The following is a 16,978-nucleotide window of genomic DNA, read 5'->3' on the forward strand; positions in this document are numbered from 1 at the left end:
GCCATGTAGAATTCATTCATTGCTCGACACATATAAGAGAACTATTATACCCAACAGTATTGGTTTCAAGGATTTAAATGTATTTGTGAAGTATGCTTAATTCTTAATAAAAGAAAATGTGATGGTAATTAAGTACCGAAGAGGCTAGCAACAAGGATTAAAAAGTTATACTATTTCGTAAAGCACAACATACCAAGTATTAAATTCATCCATGGCATGATATTGTATATGTACATTAAGTGGAAATCAAATACTACAACAGATTACTCATCCAAGCAAAGAATTTAAGGGAGCGTTTCACATTAAGGGCCTCTCTGGATTTCCTAACAAAGGGGCCTCTTTGGAGTGAAGGGATTCCAAAGGAGACCATTTCGGTCACAAATCTAAAACATATGCAATGTAGAATCAATTCAAGGACAGTTGCCAACAAATACAGACAAAAAAACTTAAGAAAATTCGCAATATTTAAAAAGAGGAAGGAAAACATACCTCTGTTTGAAACTACAAATTTACTTTGTCACCCGACTCACCCCACATCCTCAAACACAACTTCTCTTTATTTTCTAGATCATCTCATTGATAACAGTTCGTGGCACTATCACATATCCATCTACCCCCTCTCCCCGGTTGAAAAGACCCATGCGTGTTTCAAGATCATCAACTTGATGATCACGCTTTCGACCGGATCGGCCAGGCCGGACCACCATAGCCAAGTATAACACACATGTCAGAGATACACCGTCGTTTCGAGTGAGCGAATTGCGCGGCTATTCAAAACCTATGAGGTTAGTGCAGGTTATGCAAGTCAGGTCTTCTACAGTTTCATCATCGGAGACATGGAAATATACCAGGATATGGATGCCAACTCTATGCAGGTAAGGTCTTATGCAATTTTATCACCGGAAACATGAAAGATACCAAATATATATAGGGCTAGTCTTCTGAAATTTCATCACCGGTGACATAAAAAAGATACGAGGATATGGATGACAACTCTATACATGCCAATCTTCTGCATTTTGATCACCGAAGACATGGAAAGATACGAAGATATGGATGACAAATCCAGCGATTTTAACTTCGAGGAATTTTAGTGTGACATTTAGTTGTACTGGGGATATTAGTTGTCAGTTTTTTGTCTCAGTCTATTCAATCTCCTTTATACTCTGTTTATTAAATTAATAAGTCCATTTTTCATAATATAAATTTATTAGAGCCGAGCCGATCCGAGCCGATGCTAATCTCGCAGCGTCCCGAGCTCGAGCCGAGGATAATGCAGTTTGGTCTCGTGCCGCCTCTTCTTCCTCCTTCTTCCCTTCTTTCTCTCTCCTTCCGCTTCCTTCTCCGCCACCTCAAACACCAAAAAATTAGCAGCGACACGCAAAAGCCAGAGGGATTTTCGCACCAAAAAATTCGAGGGAAAAAAAAAGAAAAACGCAAGGGGGGGGGCGAAACCCTAGCGAGCGCAGGTGCGAATTCCGGCCGCGCATTGTCGTCCCTCCACCCCCCCCGCGCGATTCGCGCGCCGTGCCGGAGCTGCGCGGTGGTGGTGCGTTGTTGGTGTCGCCGAGAGGCGGCGGCGGCGGCGTCGGCGCGGGCCGAGGTGGCGTTGGGTTTGATTCGGTTGGCTGGGTCGCTGGGGGAGGAGAGCGGCCAGGGGGGGAGGCTAGGCCGCCGGAGACGGCGGCGAGATGGCGCTGTTCCGGAGGCTGTTCTACCGGAAGCCGCCGGATCGGCTCCTCGAGATCGCAGACCGCGTCTACGGTAACCCACCAGCCTCATCCTTTTGTCTTGAAATGCTGTGGGAAATTCGCCGAGAACCCACGGGCAATCTCGGGGGTCGGGGCGTGGGATTGGTCGCAATGTTGTTGCTTCTGTTGATTTGTAGCTCTTTTAGCTTTCGAAATAACGTAGCTGCTTTTTCTATATATAATAATGACCTGCTTGGCGCTGAAGAAATTGCTAGTGGAAGATTTTGCTTTTGCCCACATTTGATCACAGATATATACACTGTACACGCTGCATTAGCTAGATTTTTGGTATCGCCGATATAATAATAACTTGCTTTATGCGGGGAACTGTATGTTTTAGTCCATGCCTAATAGCTAGGATAACTGTGGTGCATCAGTTCCTCCCAAGTGTTTGCATGTGTAGATATTTGTCTGTTAACCTAACATCACAGTCTGTTTGGCATGAATGGCGGTTTACTATCATTTTTCTCGAACACGCTTGTCATCTGTGTTAGAAGAAAGCTGAGAAGCTGCAAGAATTTACAGACACCAATGGTGTGCATGACCCTGATCCCCCAAAAACAAAAAACAAAGAATGAAAAAAAACTACGCTAATCTAACCTACATAAAAGATTTAGCAGTAGAACCAAGGCAAAACAGGGACACATTAGCATCACACAGGTATCATGTGAAAACTGGAACAAGACTGAAGTGTGGGACAAGACAACAACATGAACATGCTGATCCTTTTCAAATCGCAAGACTTAAATTTTGTGTATTCTATAGGTTTCCAATATGTTTCTGAACTGTGCAATGCATACAAAGACTTCAAAATTAACATGCAGTGCTGTTATTTTCATATCTGATTGTTTTAAACAAGCAGTGCCTGCTAGCCTTGCACCATGCTGCCAAAATGTTTCTGAACATGCTTGTAAAATCCAATTTGACATGAAGAGAAAATGATTGGCCTGTTCCATGCGTGCAGTATTCGACTGTTGCTTCTCGACAGAAACCATGGACCAATTCAAATACAAGAATTACCTGGACGGCATTGTTTTGCAGCTCCGTGAGCAGTTTGCAGATTCTCCATTGATGGTATTAAACTTCAGGGATGAAGGAAAAAGTCTGGTTTCTGGCTTGTTCTCCCTGTACAGAATTACAGTCAAAGACTATCCCTGCCAGTACCTGGGATGCCCATTGCTTCCTTTGGACATCATCATCCACTTCCTGAGGCTGAGTGAGAGGTGGCTTATGCTTGAAGGGAAGCAAAACATTCTGCTGATGCACTGTGAGAGAGGTGGATGGCCAGTGTTGGCATTTATGCTTGCAGGTCTTCTTCTGTACCGGAAACAATATAATGGGGAGCAAAGAACTCTAGACATGGTGTACAAGCAAGCACCTAAGGAGCTGCTTCAGATGTTAACAACACTAAATCCGCAGTCTTCTCATATTCGATATCTACAGTACATATGCAGAATGGACTATGAGTTGGGTACACAACCTATTCCTTTCACCATGGATTGTGTAATTCTTAGAGGAGTACCAAATTTCGATGGAGTAGGTGGTTGTAGGCCAATAGTTCGAGTATATGGGCAGGATATTCTAACAGCTGATAAAGGTCGCAATGTTCTCGCGACACCATTCAAAGCAAAGAAACATGTTAGGCGTTACAGACAGGTACTTCCAAGCTCAGTTTAGATCCTAATCATTATGTTATTTGTTTTAGTTACTTGTTAACTATCATTACAGGCAGATAACATTCCGGTGAAGTTAAATGTGGGATCCTGCGTCCAAGGTGATGTGGTCCTTGAATGCTTGCATGTGGATGATGGCCTTGAAAATGAAAGGTTAATGTTTAGGGTAATGTTCAATACCTTTTTTATCCAGTCTCACATTTTACAGTTGAACTTTGAGGACATTGATGTCTCTTGGGATGCCGATCACCGGTTCGCAAAGAACTTCAAAGCAGAGGTAGGCCATGCCTTTTTCTTACATTTATGGGGCAACTTCTTATCAATTTGATTAATGTTAATTGTAAGTGCATGCCTGAACCAGGTACTCTTTTCAGAGTTTGATGCTGAATCCGATGTGTCCACCGAAATTGCCTCTGATGATGATGATGATGATTGTGGTGATGAGATAGAAGTTGGCTCTACTGATGAGTTCTTTGAAGCAGAAGAAATCTTCAGTAATCCTGACTCGCATGATGTGCACAAGGATGCTGATACTCTTTCTGTAGCCTCTACAGATAGTACTTTAAGTGCCGAAGTCAGGAAAGTCTCACCATTTTCTAATCTTGAGCTGATGAATGATATTGATGGATCACAAGAAAGTAAAACTGATGACATGAGTTTGTCATTTGAAATACTAAATGATGAAAAGGCATGCACATCTGTTGACACCAATATTATGCATGAAGACATAACCAGAGTAGTGAACTCAAGTTTGGAAACTACAACGTATGGAAGCAGAGACAGCAGCAATTCGAGTTCTGCTACCTACAGAGATAAAGATGATGGCTGCTCAGTTGAAAATAGCAACTCTGAGAAGGATAGCACGGTGGACCCAAAGCAAGACTTGAGTCATACTGATAATGTGTTGGTCAAAGAGGTGATTATATTGGAAACTAATAGTCCGAAGGACATACAGATGATCAAAGAAGTTATCATATCTGAAGTCACCACTCCAAAACAATTGCTGGAGGGGGATACAATGGAAATTGAATCAGGCGATGCAGTCCACAATTCAGAAAGCATTGCATCAGCAGAGGTTGATAATATTGAAGGACTTGACATTGCTCTCAAGCAGGGTGAAGGAGACAGTCCAGGAGAAGGATGTGTTGTGTACGACAATGGCACCAAACAAGAAGACAACAGCAATACGGAGCAAGCTAGCATCAGTGGCACAAATGTACCAGTGATTGAGCATACAGATGAGAATAACAGGGTGGACCTTCCATCGTTAGAGAAATCACATCCGCAGAGCACAAGTGCTACCCTTGTTTTGAGTTCCAGCGAGCAAAAGATTAAGCAATCTGATGCTTCCAATAGTAATGAAACCAGAGAACAAACAGTGGGAATGGAAGCTTCGATATCCAACTCGACAGGCCAACCTTCTAATACTTCTTCAACAGTTAATATACTACCTGAAGGATGTAGCTTGGCAGCAAATGGTGCTCGAACTTGTGCTGGTACAAGTATAGTTACAGCTGACTCATCTCGACTGGTACTAAAGAAAAAAGGTTTTCTTCCTTTGTCAACATATAGTATTTTTGCTCCATTATCTCCCAGGCGTAATCCACTTCGTTCAGCATCGACAGATTTGTCCTTTCTTTCTCCATTGCAAACAGAATCAAATCAGAACTCTGTTCCTTCTACAAGTACAGAGCACAAGTGGCATCCAACACCCTCATCCTCTACATCCCTGAGATCATCAAAAGTACCATCTCTAGTAAATCCCCCTCTACGCCCAATCAAAACTGTTTCATCTCTACCTTCATCTTCACTGGAAACATATCTAGAGATGTCAACTTCCTATTCTCCAGCATCACATGCCAACCATCAACAGCATATTAACCCTCATCCTCCCTGGATACCACCACCTCGACAACTTCACCCTGCAAAGACACAGGGAAAGGATTTACATCCATTTGGTCTGTCTTTTCCTGCTTTCAAAAGGTATGGAATCCCACCCCCACCTCCTCCTCCACACACTCACAGTACTCAAAAGAATTCAAGCAGCCTGATAGCTGATCATGAACAAAGAAGAGTAGAAGGGTCTTGCTCCTCTAGTCCTTTTATACAAACTGTTCTCAACTTAGGTTTTTCCTCTCCAATTTTACCATCCAAAAGTAGCATAGATATGCCAGAATTCCTCTTAGGAGCCTCTAGTTTTCTAGATGCAGAATTAACAAACAGAAGAAATATACCATCTGGCATGGATGTTCCAACTACTAGTGAAGATCCAAAGTATTTCTTTAGTGTGCCTCATTCTTTATCTCCCAAAATTTCTCACCATAATACACCACAACCTCCACCTCTGCCTCCTCTACTACCACCATTACCATTGCCAATTACATGCAATGAAACAGTACCACTTGTATGCTCAAAGTCTCCTTCAGATCCTTCATATAAAGAACCACCAATGCCACCAGAAAGACAACCCCCCTCTCCACCTCCACCTCCTGGAACAAATGATCCTTCAATTTCAAATTTTGTAAACGAACAACTAGATCCTATGGAAACATGCAAGGAGTTCTTGCGGTCTGAAATGAGCACTGAAAGCTCACCCTCCACAGTTCATAGAAAAGAACATGGAGGCATTCCAACTCCACCACATCCACCAATATGCCGTTGGCCTAGGGGAGTTTCTTCAGTTCAATCCCTTACCCCTCGACCTTCAACACCCCCTCCACCCCCACCTTTTCCACCACACTTGTCTTCGCTCCAATCTCCACAACATCTGCCCTCACTTTCGCCTTCACCCTCTACACGATCCTTGCTTGTTCCTTCAAGAACAAATGTACCATCTCCACATTTACCCCAACCGCCACCTATTCATATAAATCAACCTCCTCCACCTCCACCTATGCTCCCTCATCGTCCATCTCTTCCTAGAAAACATGCAACTCCAGCTCCACCACCTCTGCCTAGAGAACATCAAGTAATTTTTCCTTTGCCTCCAATTTCACCTACAAGGCATGTTTTACCGTCACCTCCACCACCACCTCCTTTTGGACGACATCAAGCACCTTTGCCTCCAGCTCTGCCATCTTTTGTCAGACATATCGCGCCTCCACCCCTACTCTATCCTCATTTCAGTGAAGATTTATCAACTCCACCTCTAACAACGGATGCCAGAATTCCACTGCCACCACCACCTCCACCTAAAGACACCGCTGGGAATTTCGCTCCACTTCCTACCGAAGGAAGCCCACGTCCTGCTTTACCAGAATGCCAAGTTGAAGCCCCAATTCCGTTACCTCCTCTTGAAGGACTAGAAAGAATTCCACCTGCACTTTCTGCTGAAGGAGATAAAACAATTCTACTGCCTTCTCTTGTTGGAGGGTTAGAAAAAACTCCACTACAAGATGGATTTGGAGGTGGAGCCCCACCTCCACCTCCACCTCCACCTCTTGGGGCATATGGAGGAGCGCCACTGCCACCCCCACCCCCGGGAGGATATGTGGGGGCACCTACACCTCCTCCGCCACCACTTGGAGTAGATGGAGTGCCTCCACCGTCGGTGCTAATACCTGGAGGATACAAAAGGGCACCTCCACCTCCTTTACTACCTCCGCCACTTCCCGAAGGATATGAAGGAGCACCTCCACCCCCTCCACTACCTCCTGGAGCATATGGAGGGGCTGCAGTGACACGGCTTCCGCCTCCTGGGGGATATGGAGGTGGCGCTCCACCACCTCCTCCTCCACCCGGAGAAATTGGAGCTCCACCTCCTCCTCCTCCACCCGGAGGTATTGGAGCTCCACCTCCTCCTCCTCCACCTGGAGGAATTGGAGCTCCACCTCCACCACCACCTATTGGAGGGCTAGGAGGAACTCCGTCCCCTCCACCTCCTGCTGGATTTCGAGGTGGAGGTCCGTCTCCTCCTCCTCCCGGAGGGTATGGAGGGACTCCGCCACCACCTCCTCAGAGAGGGCATGGAGGAGTAGGTGGCCCACCTCCCCCTCCTGGTGCACCTGCTCCTCCAATGCCTCCTGGAGTACCTCGTGTACCCCCTCCACCTCCTGGGGTACCTGGTGGGCCCCCTCCACCTCCTGGGGTACCTGGTGGCCCCCCTCCACCTCCTGGTGGACGAGGTGGGCCCCCTCCACCTGGTGGAAGAGGCCCTGGACTTGCTCGTGCATCTACTGCAGTACGAAGGTCATCTCTAAAACCACTGCACTGGGTCAAAGTAACAAGAGCAATGCAAGGAAGTTTATGGGCCGAACTACAAAAGCAAGCAGATGCTGACAGGTACCTTCAGTTATTTCAACTTCTTGTTTGCCAAAGGATATAAATTGTTGGATGATGCTATGATGATTGAATGTTGCTATCAACTGAGTTATCGGAAAATGTATATTTTTCTCACATTTTTAACCGGCAGCATCATTTATGCAGCAATTCCGAATTCGATGTGAATGAACTGGCGTCTCTTTTTACTATTGCTCCAAAGACAAAAGGTGGCTCGAAATCAGAAGGGGCTGGAAAATCTCTTGGTTCAAAAACTGACAAAATTCACCTGGTAAGTTACTCCAACAGTTTGAAATTCTAAGAAAAAACTTCCCAGTGGTGAATTTCATCTACCTCTGCTATGTTACTGAAATATTTAGTGGCATGGAATATTTTAGTGCACAGCATGTCAGCACAATATCCTAGTCTGATAATATGTCAATTACTTTTTGTTTAACCCAGCATTATTCAAATCTTGCTCTCTAAGACTACTTCCATTTGTAAATAGATGACATCCTAGAACGTGTGCAGTCAAAACTTCTCTAACTCTGACTCTTGTATTAAAAACTAATAATCACTTTTGTCATTTGAAACTAATACAAACATTTTTATAATATTAGAATTTTGTAAAAAAATACTAGCATAATCATGTAAAATTAACCGTTAAAGTTGTACATTACAGACCGTGTCCATGTCCAAAATGTCACTATTTACGAATGGGGGTAAGTATATCACATGTAAGGCCATTCACAGACTGTTGGTCATAGCAAAGCTGAGAGCATGCAAATTGCAAGGGCCTTCTCATGAACTTACCTTAATTTTTTCGCTATGCCTTTTCTGGCTCCAATATGCTTGCATTGATTTTTTTTAAATTGTTGCCTTAATTTTTTTAGCAACAATTAAATTTTCTTTCTGACGATAAGATGTCTTCACTTGCGATGCAAGAAAAATTAAACTTTTGTTGGTGTCCTTGAAATATCCACAGATTGATATAAGACGGGCCAATAACACAGAGATCATGTTGACGAAAATCAAAATGCCACTCTCTGAAATGATGGTAAGCATCTTGCTACTAGTTGTTGCCTCTTTGTTCTTAGAGAACGTGCAGACAACATTTGAGTATCTTTTCATTAAGTAGGGGAGCAAACATTCATACAAGAAAGGGAGCTTAGTGGCAGGACAATTGCCATAAGCAACCCTAGTTAGCAAATAAGGTACATACTGTCATTGGAAGGGCAACCCTGTTGATTGCTTTAGTTCCTTGGAAATAGTGTTGAAGGTCCAAATAACTAGTTTAATCCGTTTAACGAAAGTAGTGAGCATCAAGATTGGACGACTCAAATAAATTATCAGCAAGTTTTAGGAGGGGGTATTTTTGTCTGTTCTTTCACCTGAGAAATTGGTTGGAAGTCATTGGCATATTTAGGTCCAGAATCACATCCTTCTGGTGAACTCAAGAACTCACTTAATTACTAAAGCGCTTCATTGTGAAAACCATCTCCCTGTTTTTCCATGTGAAGTTTAGACTAAATTAAGTCAATTAAGGTTTAAAGTGCATCATTAATTCAGAAAACATTGTTCCTTTTTATTCATATGTACATCGGTGACTGCGTATCAGTTTTGTTATATAATAATTGTACTTTCTCTACTTATATGTCTTTACTTCCTCTACTTATAACAGAGTGCTGCTCTAGCTTTGGATGATTCAGTTTTGGACTCTGATATGGTTGAGAATCTCATAAAGTTTTGCCCAACAAAAGAAGAAATGGAACTTCTAAAGGTTCTTCTTTTCAAATTAACACTTCCTTGAATTTTCCATTGCCCCTTGTATAATCATGAATCCTTCACTTCCTTGAATCTATTCTAAAAGTAAAATATTTTTTGTACATTTGGCTGCCAGAACTACACCGGAGACAAAGAAGGTCTTGGAAAGTGTGAGCAGGTAAATCTATATCTTTCTGCTTTCAAGTATACTCCAATGCAAATACCATGTTTCATCTAAGTTTGTCTGATGATTGTATCATATTTGATCTAACTGCAATTTTAGATGATATGTTACATTTATACTTCAATATACCTTACTAATTATCTGTGGTAAGCTATCTTAAAATCCAATCAATACCTTACTATTATCTTTTTCCCTATGCAGTTCTTTCTAGAATTGATGAAGGTGCCAAGGGTTGAATCGAAGTTCAGGATATTTTCATTCAAGATTCAGTTTCAGTCACAGGTCATACACTCTTAAATTTTAGAGAGTAAGGTCATTTGTATTGTTCATGGCTTTCTCACTCCACTTTTTTCTTTCCTGCTTAGATTAGGGATGTTAGGAAGAATTTACAGACGGTGGCATCTGCTTGTGAGGAGGTGAGCATTCTAACAACTCTGAAGTGTTTCACATTTAGTATTCATGTTCAGCATGTGAGAACTCATCTCTGATATCCCAATCAGCTCAGAGGCTCTGAGAAGCTGAAGGTGATCATGAAGAACATTCTGTTAATTGGGAATACATTAAATGAAGGAACACCAAGAGGTAGTGGACGTCAGCCTTTGGGGCTTATGCATATCTTTCGAACAAGTTTATCCTGTAATATATTGTGGCGCAATCATGAAATACATCAAGGTGTCTTGGATAATTTATAACAACCTTATTTGTTAGGACAAATGCTCCATCAATTCATTTTATGATACTATCTATCCTTTCGCTATCAAGAAAACAAGTGATCTATAAATGGAACAATGTGAAACAATTTCGGGGCCCAGATTGAATTATATTAATATCAAACTTATTGCGTCTTCAGGGTTATTTGGTTACCAAATACTCCCTCCAATGTCCGATCCACACTTATTATGGATTGGAGGGAGTAGTTTTTACTTCATGTGCTTCATGTTTCTTTTGAAGAAAACAACAGTTTTAATTTCTTTTTTTGCTATTTCCTTGCAGGTCAGGCTGTTGGTTTTCGCTTGGACAGTATCCTAAAACTTGTAGAGACCCGTGCAACCAGCAGTAGAACAACACTAATGCACTTCCTTTGCAAGGTATGTAGATAGCTGCCAGCCTGCCACACATTAATTGATAAAAAAGCAAGAATTTGAAAAAAAAAACACATTGCATAGTGTATTTGCAGCAACTCCAATAGAACCCGGTCCATATCACGCAAACCAGTTGATGGTTCTGCAGTGATCTGATTTGCGATAGTTCCCATTTTATTATGTGGGGGAATCAGGGATTACAAACCATTGATGTTAATGTGATGGCAAGCTGCAGGAGAAGTCCACCCACTGCTGCCCCTGCAGCCAGATGTGCTCCCGTGGCTGCATTCTTGACGAGTCATGGCCTTGGGGGGGGGGGGGGGGGGGAGATTTTGGAGAGGGTGGATTCGTAAGAGCCAGAGAAGTGAGCCCATGGAGAGCATGGTTGATAGCAGTGTCTGGTCCACCTCAAATCGAGAGTATTCAGTTGAATACCCAATTTCTTTACTCTTACCTCCCGTGTCCCACCTGCCGGCCCATGAAGACCGACAGCGCTTGGTGCTTCCCGCACACCACCTGATGACCTGTATGCAACGTGGAAACAATGTAATAAAAATTGTCTCAATTGTATCGAGTCATGGTTATTTTCTTCTGACATATAAAGAATGTATCAACCGTACTGAGTCATGGTTATCTTCTTCTGACGAGATAGGTAGGGGAAACCCTACAGAATGTACTCCTACTAGTAAAAGGAGAATCTTAACAATGGTTTTTACGTAGATGTAAAATTTGCAGGATATTTTTCTTGACAGCATCCTATTTTTGTAATGGAGATTTCTTTTTAATTCAAACTCTTGTGATTTTACCGGCACATGGCCCGTTTCTTAATCATAGATCATCATATGGCCCTTGTTATAAAAATAGATGAAGCAGTTTGAATTACAACGTGGTCTAATTTTAAGATAACCAATTTACAATGTTTTTCTTGCTTATGTACTTATTGTATCACTTGTCAACGTGCTTCTTATTTTGCATTCATACTGTATGCTCCAAAACTTAATGACTGGTTTAAGTGTTCTTCAGTCCCTTGCAGGGAAGTCACCAGAACTACTGGATTTTCATGAGGATCTCGGTAGCTTGGAAGCTGCTTCAAAGGTATTGTGTATGTTGACTAATATGATAACTTATATTGATACATTTTATTGAATAATCTGGAGTTATTTAAACAGTTGCAACTGAAAGCATTGGCTGAGGAGCAGCAGGCAGTTGTAAAAGGGCTAGAGAAAGTTGAACAGGAACTCACTGCTTCAGAAAGTGATGGGCCAGTTTCTGAGGTTTTCCGCAAGGTATGCCCAACCTTTGTGGGTGCTTTGTGTCCATTCGATTTTATTGAATTGTGTTAGGTAGGTAGTTTGTATTTCTCGTTATATCACCCATTAGGTTACTTAATGTTTTCTTGTATGGGAATCATATATTTATTGCTTCCATGGAATGTAGACTTTAAAGGAGTTCCTTGATGCTTCTGGTGCCGATGTGCGCTCCCTATCAGCACTCTATGTCGAAGTAGTAAGGCATCCATGATCCTCCTTGCTTCCATTACTAACACTAAACATTAAATTTGGCCTCCTTTTGATGTACGAGTGCTGACAGGGTAGAAGTGCAGATGCACTTTCCCTATATTTTGGAGAAGACCCTGCAAAATATCCTTTTGAGCAAGGTAATATTCAATACCGATTCATCCATTGAGATGGTTTATATGGAGATGGTGCTGAAAGAACTTATATTTTACACCCCTTCTCCAATTATGCTTGTGAAGTTCTAGTGAAGGTAATATTTGTGGCCATTGATCCATTTGGATGCTAGAATGATGAACTAGAGACTGGATGTGTTTTGACCGATTTAAAATGGTTTTGGTAGACTGCACCTACCGCTCACCAAGACACTCACGCATTTTCAGTTATTTTCTGCAATAAGTAATATGATATCCCTCTTGCCTCTTACTCATACCAAATCTTCAAAAATCTGCAGTTGCTTCCACACTTCTGACCTTTGTGGGGTTATTTCGGAAAGCGCATGAGGAGAACCTGAAGCAGATTGAGGCCGAGAGGAAGAAAGCACTGAAAGAAGCTGAAAAGGAAGCAAGCCAGGACAGAACTCCTGTAAAATCAAAAGATGGAGGCGCGGACAGATCACCAAGATCACCCTTCAAATGAAATCCATCCCGAAACTTTGATATGGTCATCATTTATTCCTCAACAAACGTCGCTTCTGCTAGCCTTGCGGATCTTCAGAGGAGGCTCGACTGTCGCGAAATGTGCGACTTCCCTGTGGACATCTTATGCCTACAAGACAAGGTAACATACAAGTCAAGCATACACGGGTGGTTTTGCTAACTTGTGAAATATATACTTATAGGTATCACCCTGTTACCCTAACATATACTCGGTTCTTTTGTTTCGTGCAGATACTTTCTGTTGGACATCCACGCTTGATAGCTCATGACAGTGTACAAAGCTAACTCAACACCTAATTTAGGTTCGCCTGTACAGATTTCTGACTAGATTTCTCCCCTTGTGTTTATACTAGCCGTAGCAGCAGGAGTAGGCCAGTGATGTAAACTAGGCAAAAGGAAAGAAGCGATTAGTAGTTGAGAAGAAATAGAAAAGGATTAGTGTTACCACAGGCAGTTTTCTAACAGAAGTAGAGAAATATGTGATATGTATGATGTTGTTTTGTTTTGGATCCAGCGCTATGTATGTATATGTATAGCTCGAGTGTTTTGGCTGATGATTGTCAGAAGAGAAAAAGGGTGGTTTCTGGTTTGTAACACCCCAGGTATTATTTCAGAAGTTCTATCTTACCAGCATAATTTACTACTCCCTCCTAAATTCTTGTTGTTTTAGTACAAATTATATACTATAAAAAAAGGGAAAAGCAGAGTAGCAGGCGAGCTCACTGAAAAATCTTGATCTGAATGGCCTCATGACCGCGTATCTTGATCTGAAATGCAGAGTAGCCTGGCTTTAATAATTCCTCAAAGAAAGAAAATAAAATTCCTTCTGGTTTATTTCAGTGCAATGCAACAGAGCATTTGCTGCTGCTGTAGCAACTAAAAAGAGATCCAATTTTGTTTTTTACACATGCCAAGAGAAAAAAAAAACCTTAATTTTACTAGTAGCAGCAGTACAGTATGTTTCTGAGAATCACAAACCTATCTATGTGCTTTTGTCTATACATGCTGTTGCTTTTTCTCCTCCCCTTTTTTTCTTCTGAATTCTGAACCAGCCCTGAAGATTTCTTCAGATGTTGATCTCAAGGCTTGTCCTCGGGCTCCAGCTCTCTTGGCTTATGGTCATCGTTGTCATCATCGGTTGTCTTGCAGCAGCTTGTGTAGAACATGCAGCCGACGATGATGTCGAGCACGACGCAGAGCGCGTGGATGTAGGCGATGGACAGCGCCTCGCCGGCGACTCCCGGCGCGGCCCAGCTCCTCGTGGCTCCGCCGGCGGAAGTGGCGACGTTCCGGACGACGCGGAGCTGGAACAGCGCCTCCGCGGCCGCCATGGCGAGCCTGGCCGGCAGCGCCAGTGCCAGCGCGGCGCGCACCCGGCCCCTGACCAGCACGCACGCCCTGGCCACCGCCGCGTGGCCGGCGACCATGGCGCCGGTACTCGATTGCGCTTCCATGGCGGCCACGGCGAGGGCCAGGCTGCAGACGACGGTGGCCATGGCGACGAGCACGCAGTAGGCTATGGCGCCCGCGGCCGTGACCGCGGCAGAGGCCGCGCTGTTGCCGAAGAGGCCCGCGAAGGAGACGGCCGCGGACAGCAGCGAGAGCGCGGCGGCGTGGGCGGCGACCGTAAGGAGAAGCGTGGCGAGCTGGGTGGGGAGAAGCGCCCCGTAGGCTCGCGCCACGGCCGGCAGCAATGGCGTTGGCGGCAAGGTCCGGCGGCGGCGCTCGCGAGGGCGGCGGAGGAGGATGGCGGCGGCGCAGGCCCGGGCGAGGAGGAGGAAGGTGAGCGCGAAGGGTAGCGTGGCGGCGGACACGAAGAGCGTCTGCGAGAGCTTGGCCGCCAGCAGCGACAGCAGCGGCGACCCCGAATCTGTGGCCGCCAGCCCCGCCAAGCGGAACGCCGAGGCCACCGCGGCGTGCACCACCGACGCCGGAGACGAAGAAGACGACGACATTGAGAGCGCGGCGGCGTGGGTCGCGAGCACGGCGGCGGAGAAGGGGAGGGCGAGCGCAGCGGCGACGGGGCTGAAGCAGTGGTAGCCGTCCAGGAAGGCGGCCACCGCCGACCGCATCACCTTCCGCGCCGACGTCGTCGGCCGCCCCCGCCCCTTGTTGTTCGCCGCGCCGCCGCCCATCAGCAGGAGCCCTGCTCTCCTCACCATGGTCGGTCCACAGACAAATTCTGAATCCCTTCCTTCTGACGCTTAGTCAGTAGCGCGGCTAGCAAGCTAGTGCTGGCGGAGTGAGGTGGCTTTTAAGGGAAGCCCGAGGCCGGCCGGTGGAGAAGAAGAAGAAGTTTTTTTTTTTGAGAGGGAAGAAGAAGAAGTTGTGAGTTGGGATTTGGGAATGATTGGCCAACTACCGATGGGAACTGAACTGACCTGCTAACGTACTGAAACTGCAAGAGAGAAATGGCACGCCTACGCTACGCCAATGCAGCCAGCACCAGCAAGCACGGAAGTTCAGATCACAAGAACCGGCAACAAGAAGCAAAGCAATATATTACTATCGGAGCTTTTCCTGCAGTTTCTTTTTAAAAAAAAAAGCAAAGCAATTGTAATTAATTACTCCCTCTATTTCATATTAAGCTTTATATCTAGACTTTTTTTGAATATATAGATGTATTCGTGTTTGGACAAGTCGACGAGACGGAGGGGTGGTTGCTTAATTTCTCTCTTGTTGTTTTGCTTTCTCTTCTCGTCATCATCGATGGATCCTACTTAGGTGTTCCTTGCATAGGTGCCACATATGTACAAGAGAGACACGCATTGTAGGTGACGTGAGTTGGCTGCAAGCGAGCGAGGTGACAATTACCAAGACAGACTGACCGCTGAGGCCCTGAGGTTGCAGGAGACGTATACACGAATTTTCCGATCGTATATGTCTAGGTTTTTAAAAACATTGTAGTACGAGTATCAAATTTGAAGCAAATTTTTTTTTAACTAGCAGGTCCCGAATGGTCTGGAAGGAGATCCCGGTTGAAATCCATGCTTGTATTTCTGGTCTTTTACACGCAGAAGAAAATATTGGTCAAAGTTGGTGCATATGGTGGAGTCTAGCGTTAGTTTCACTCTCAATGTTGGGTGGAATTAGGTCCGGTTACAGAATTCACCGGCCCAAACTGATAGGTCAGGCGATCATTTTCAATATCTGGTGCCAGCAGGCCTACCACATTCTGCTGGAGTTTCAGCTTTATATTTTAGTTAGTTAATTTTTATTATTGTTAATCCTAACAAGTGAGATTATATTAGTAGCACGTAGGATAACGTTGCTTGCTTGGATGTGCTTCACTTGGAATGGAAGCTACTTCGGACTTCAGTCATATGCAACTGTAGCTTTTTTTGTATGTCAGCTACATGTTGGCTTATTAGAAATATTCAATATATAATTTTTATACCGAACTAGCATGCGTTGCATGCATGCTAGTTAAATTACATTTTCCAGAAATTAGGATTGTTTCATAGGAATGTTTAACCTTCATATTATTCTCCCTCTTAATTGTACATTAGAGAGAGATGGATCCTAGATCTTGCCAACAATTATTGTTTCTTGTTGCCTTGTTCCTTTCTCAACTAATTAATTATTCGGCCAAAAAAGGAGCTAACTTAGCCAGCCAGCCAGCAATTAGGATTGAAGGAAAAACGGCAGCCACCGATTTTGTGAACAAGACAATTAATAGCCTTGTGATCTCCTGAGTTTGTGCAACTCTTACACTCAAAAGTACATGGATGTAGAGCAACCAACTAATATATGTTTATTTGTGCAAATGCATGCATCATGCATGTACATATAATGCATCTGAGTTTCTGTCATACTTCACTCTCATGCATCCTGGGAGACTAGCCTGAGAGGTTAATTAATTATTGAGCTGGGACTCTAAGATATCACCATCCACTTTCACTTTGTTGTTATGTTGACATATAATATATATACCTGATGAACCCTACTTAACCAATATCATCTCGATGTTCTTGTTAATTAATTATGACATATTGACATTGCAATCTAGGATTTTCATTCCATTTTATCTTTGCCTCCTGGTTTCGTACCAACAAAGTACTAGGACGCTAGGTTTGGTAGGAAAGGATCCAAAG

General features: G+C 43.8%; 2 protein-coding genes across 10 annotated transcripts; one reads left to right on the forward strand and one right to left on the reverse strand.

The window, feature by feature from the left end:
• The first annotated feature begins 215 nt into the window (after positions 1-215).
• Positions 216-13,517, forward strand: LOC100833447 (formin-like protein 12). Of its 8 annotated transcripts, XM_024463407.1 has the most exons (18): positions 524-1,764; positions 2,716-3,407; positions 3,480-3,701; positions 3,786-7,705; positions 7,850-7,973; positions 8,667-8,738; positions 9,363-9,461; positions 9,582-9,623; positions 9,831-9,911; positions 9,995-10,045; positions 10,130-10,211; positions 10,623-10,717; positions 11,735-11,806; positions 11,881-11,997; positions 12,149-12,217; positions 12,302-12,368; positions 12,680-13,005; positions 13,116-13,517. In XM_024463407.1, exons 1-17 carry the CDS (start codon positions 1,692-1,694, stop codon positions 12,862-12,864), a joined length of 6,063 nt encoding a protein of 2,020 aa, XP_024319175.1. In that variant the 5' UTR covers positions 524-1,691; the 3' UTR covers positions 12,865-13,005; positions 13,116-13,517. The 8 variants fall into 8 exon arrangements, with proteins under 8 accessions (XP_024319182.1, XP_024319180.1, XP_024319179.1 ...); XM_024463408.1 differs by lacking the exon at positions 13,116-13,517 and having other exon boundaries at positions 504-1,764; positions 12,307-12,368; positions 12,680-12,811; XM_024463413.1 differs by lacking the exon at positions 524-1,764 and having other exon boundaries at positions 3,267-3,407; positions 3,484-3,701.
• Positions 12,746-15,344, reverse strand: LOC100833751. 2 transcript variants are annotated; one of them, XM_024463415.1, is made up of 4 exons: positions 13,863-15,344; positions 13,608-13,651; positions 13,082-13,269; positions 12,746-12,993 (listed from the first exon to the last, which is right to left on the reverse strand). In XM_024463415.1, exon 1 carries the CDS (start codon positions 15,044-15,046, stop codon positions 13,964-13,966), a length of 1,083 nt encoding a protein of 360 aa, XP_024319183.1. In that variant the 5' UTR covers positions 15,047-15,344; the 3' UTR covers positions 12,746-12,993; positions 13,082-13,269; positions 13,608-13,651; positions 13,863-13,963. The 2 variants fall into 2 exon arrangements, with proteins under 2 accessions (XP_024319183.1, XP_014758398.1); XM_014902912.2 differs by lacking the exon at positions 13,082-13,269.
• Positions 15,345-16,978: the final 1,634 nt, after the last annotated feature.

The sequence above is a fragment of the Brachypodium distachyon genome, chromosome 4, assembly GCF_000005505.3.
Source record: "Brachypodium distachyon strain Bd21 chromosome 4, Brachypodium_distachyon_v3.0, whole genome shotgun sequence".
Lineage (NCBI taxonomy): Eukaryota > Viridiplantae > Streptophyta > Magnoliopsida > Poales > Poaceae > Brachypodium > Brachypodium distachyon.

Bases quoted from the DNA above. Each gene is read 5' to 3' on its own strand.
- LOC100833447 (XM_024463407.1), top strand. From the start codon at position 1,692: ATGGCGCTGTTCCGGAGGCTGTTCTACCGGAAGCCGCCGGATCGGCTC. The intron at 3,702-3,785 runs GTAGGCCATGCC...TGCCTGAACCAG, and splicing joins CAAAGAACTTCAAAGCAGAG to GTACTCTTTTCAGAGTTTGA. The intron at 7,706-7,849 runs GTACCTTCAGTT...TCATTTATGCAG, and splicing joins AAGCAAGCAGATGCTGACAG to CAATTCCGAATTCGATGTGA.
- LOC100833751 (XM_014902912.2), bottom strand. From the start codon at position 15,046: ATGGTGAGGAGAGCAGGGCTCCTGCTGATGGGCGGCGGCGCGGCGAAC.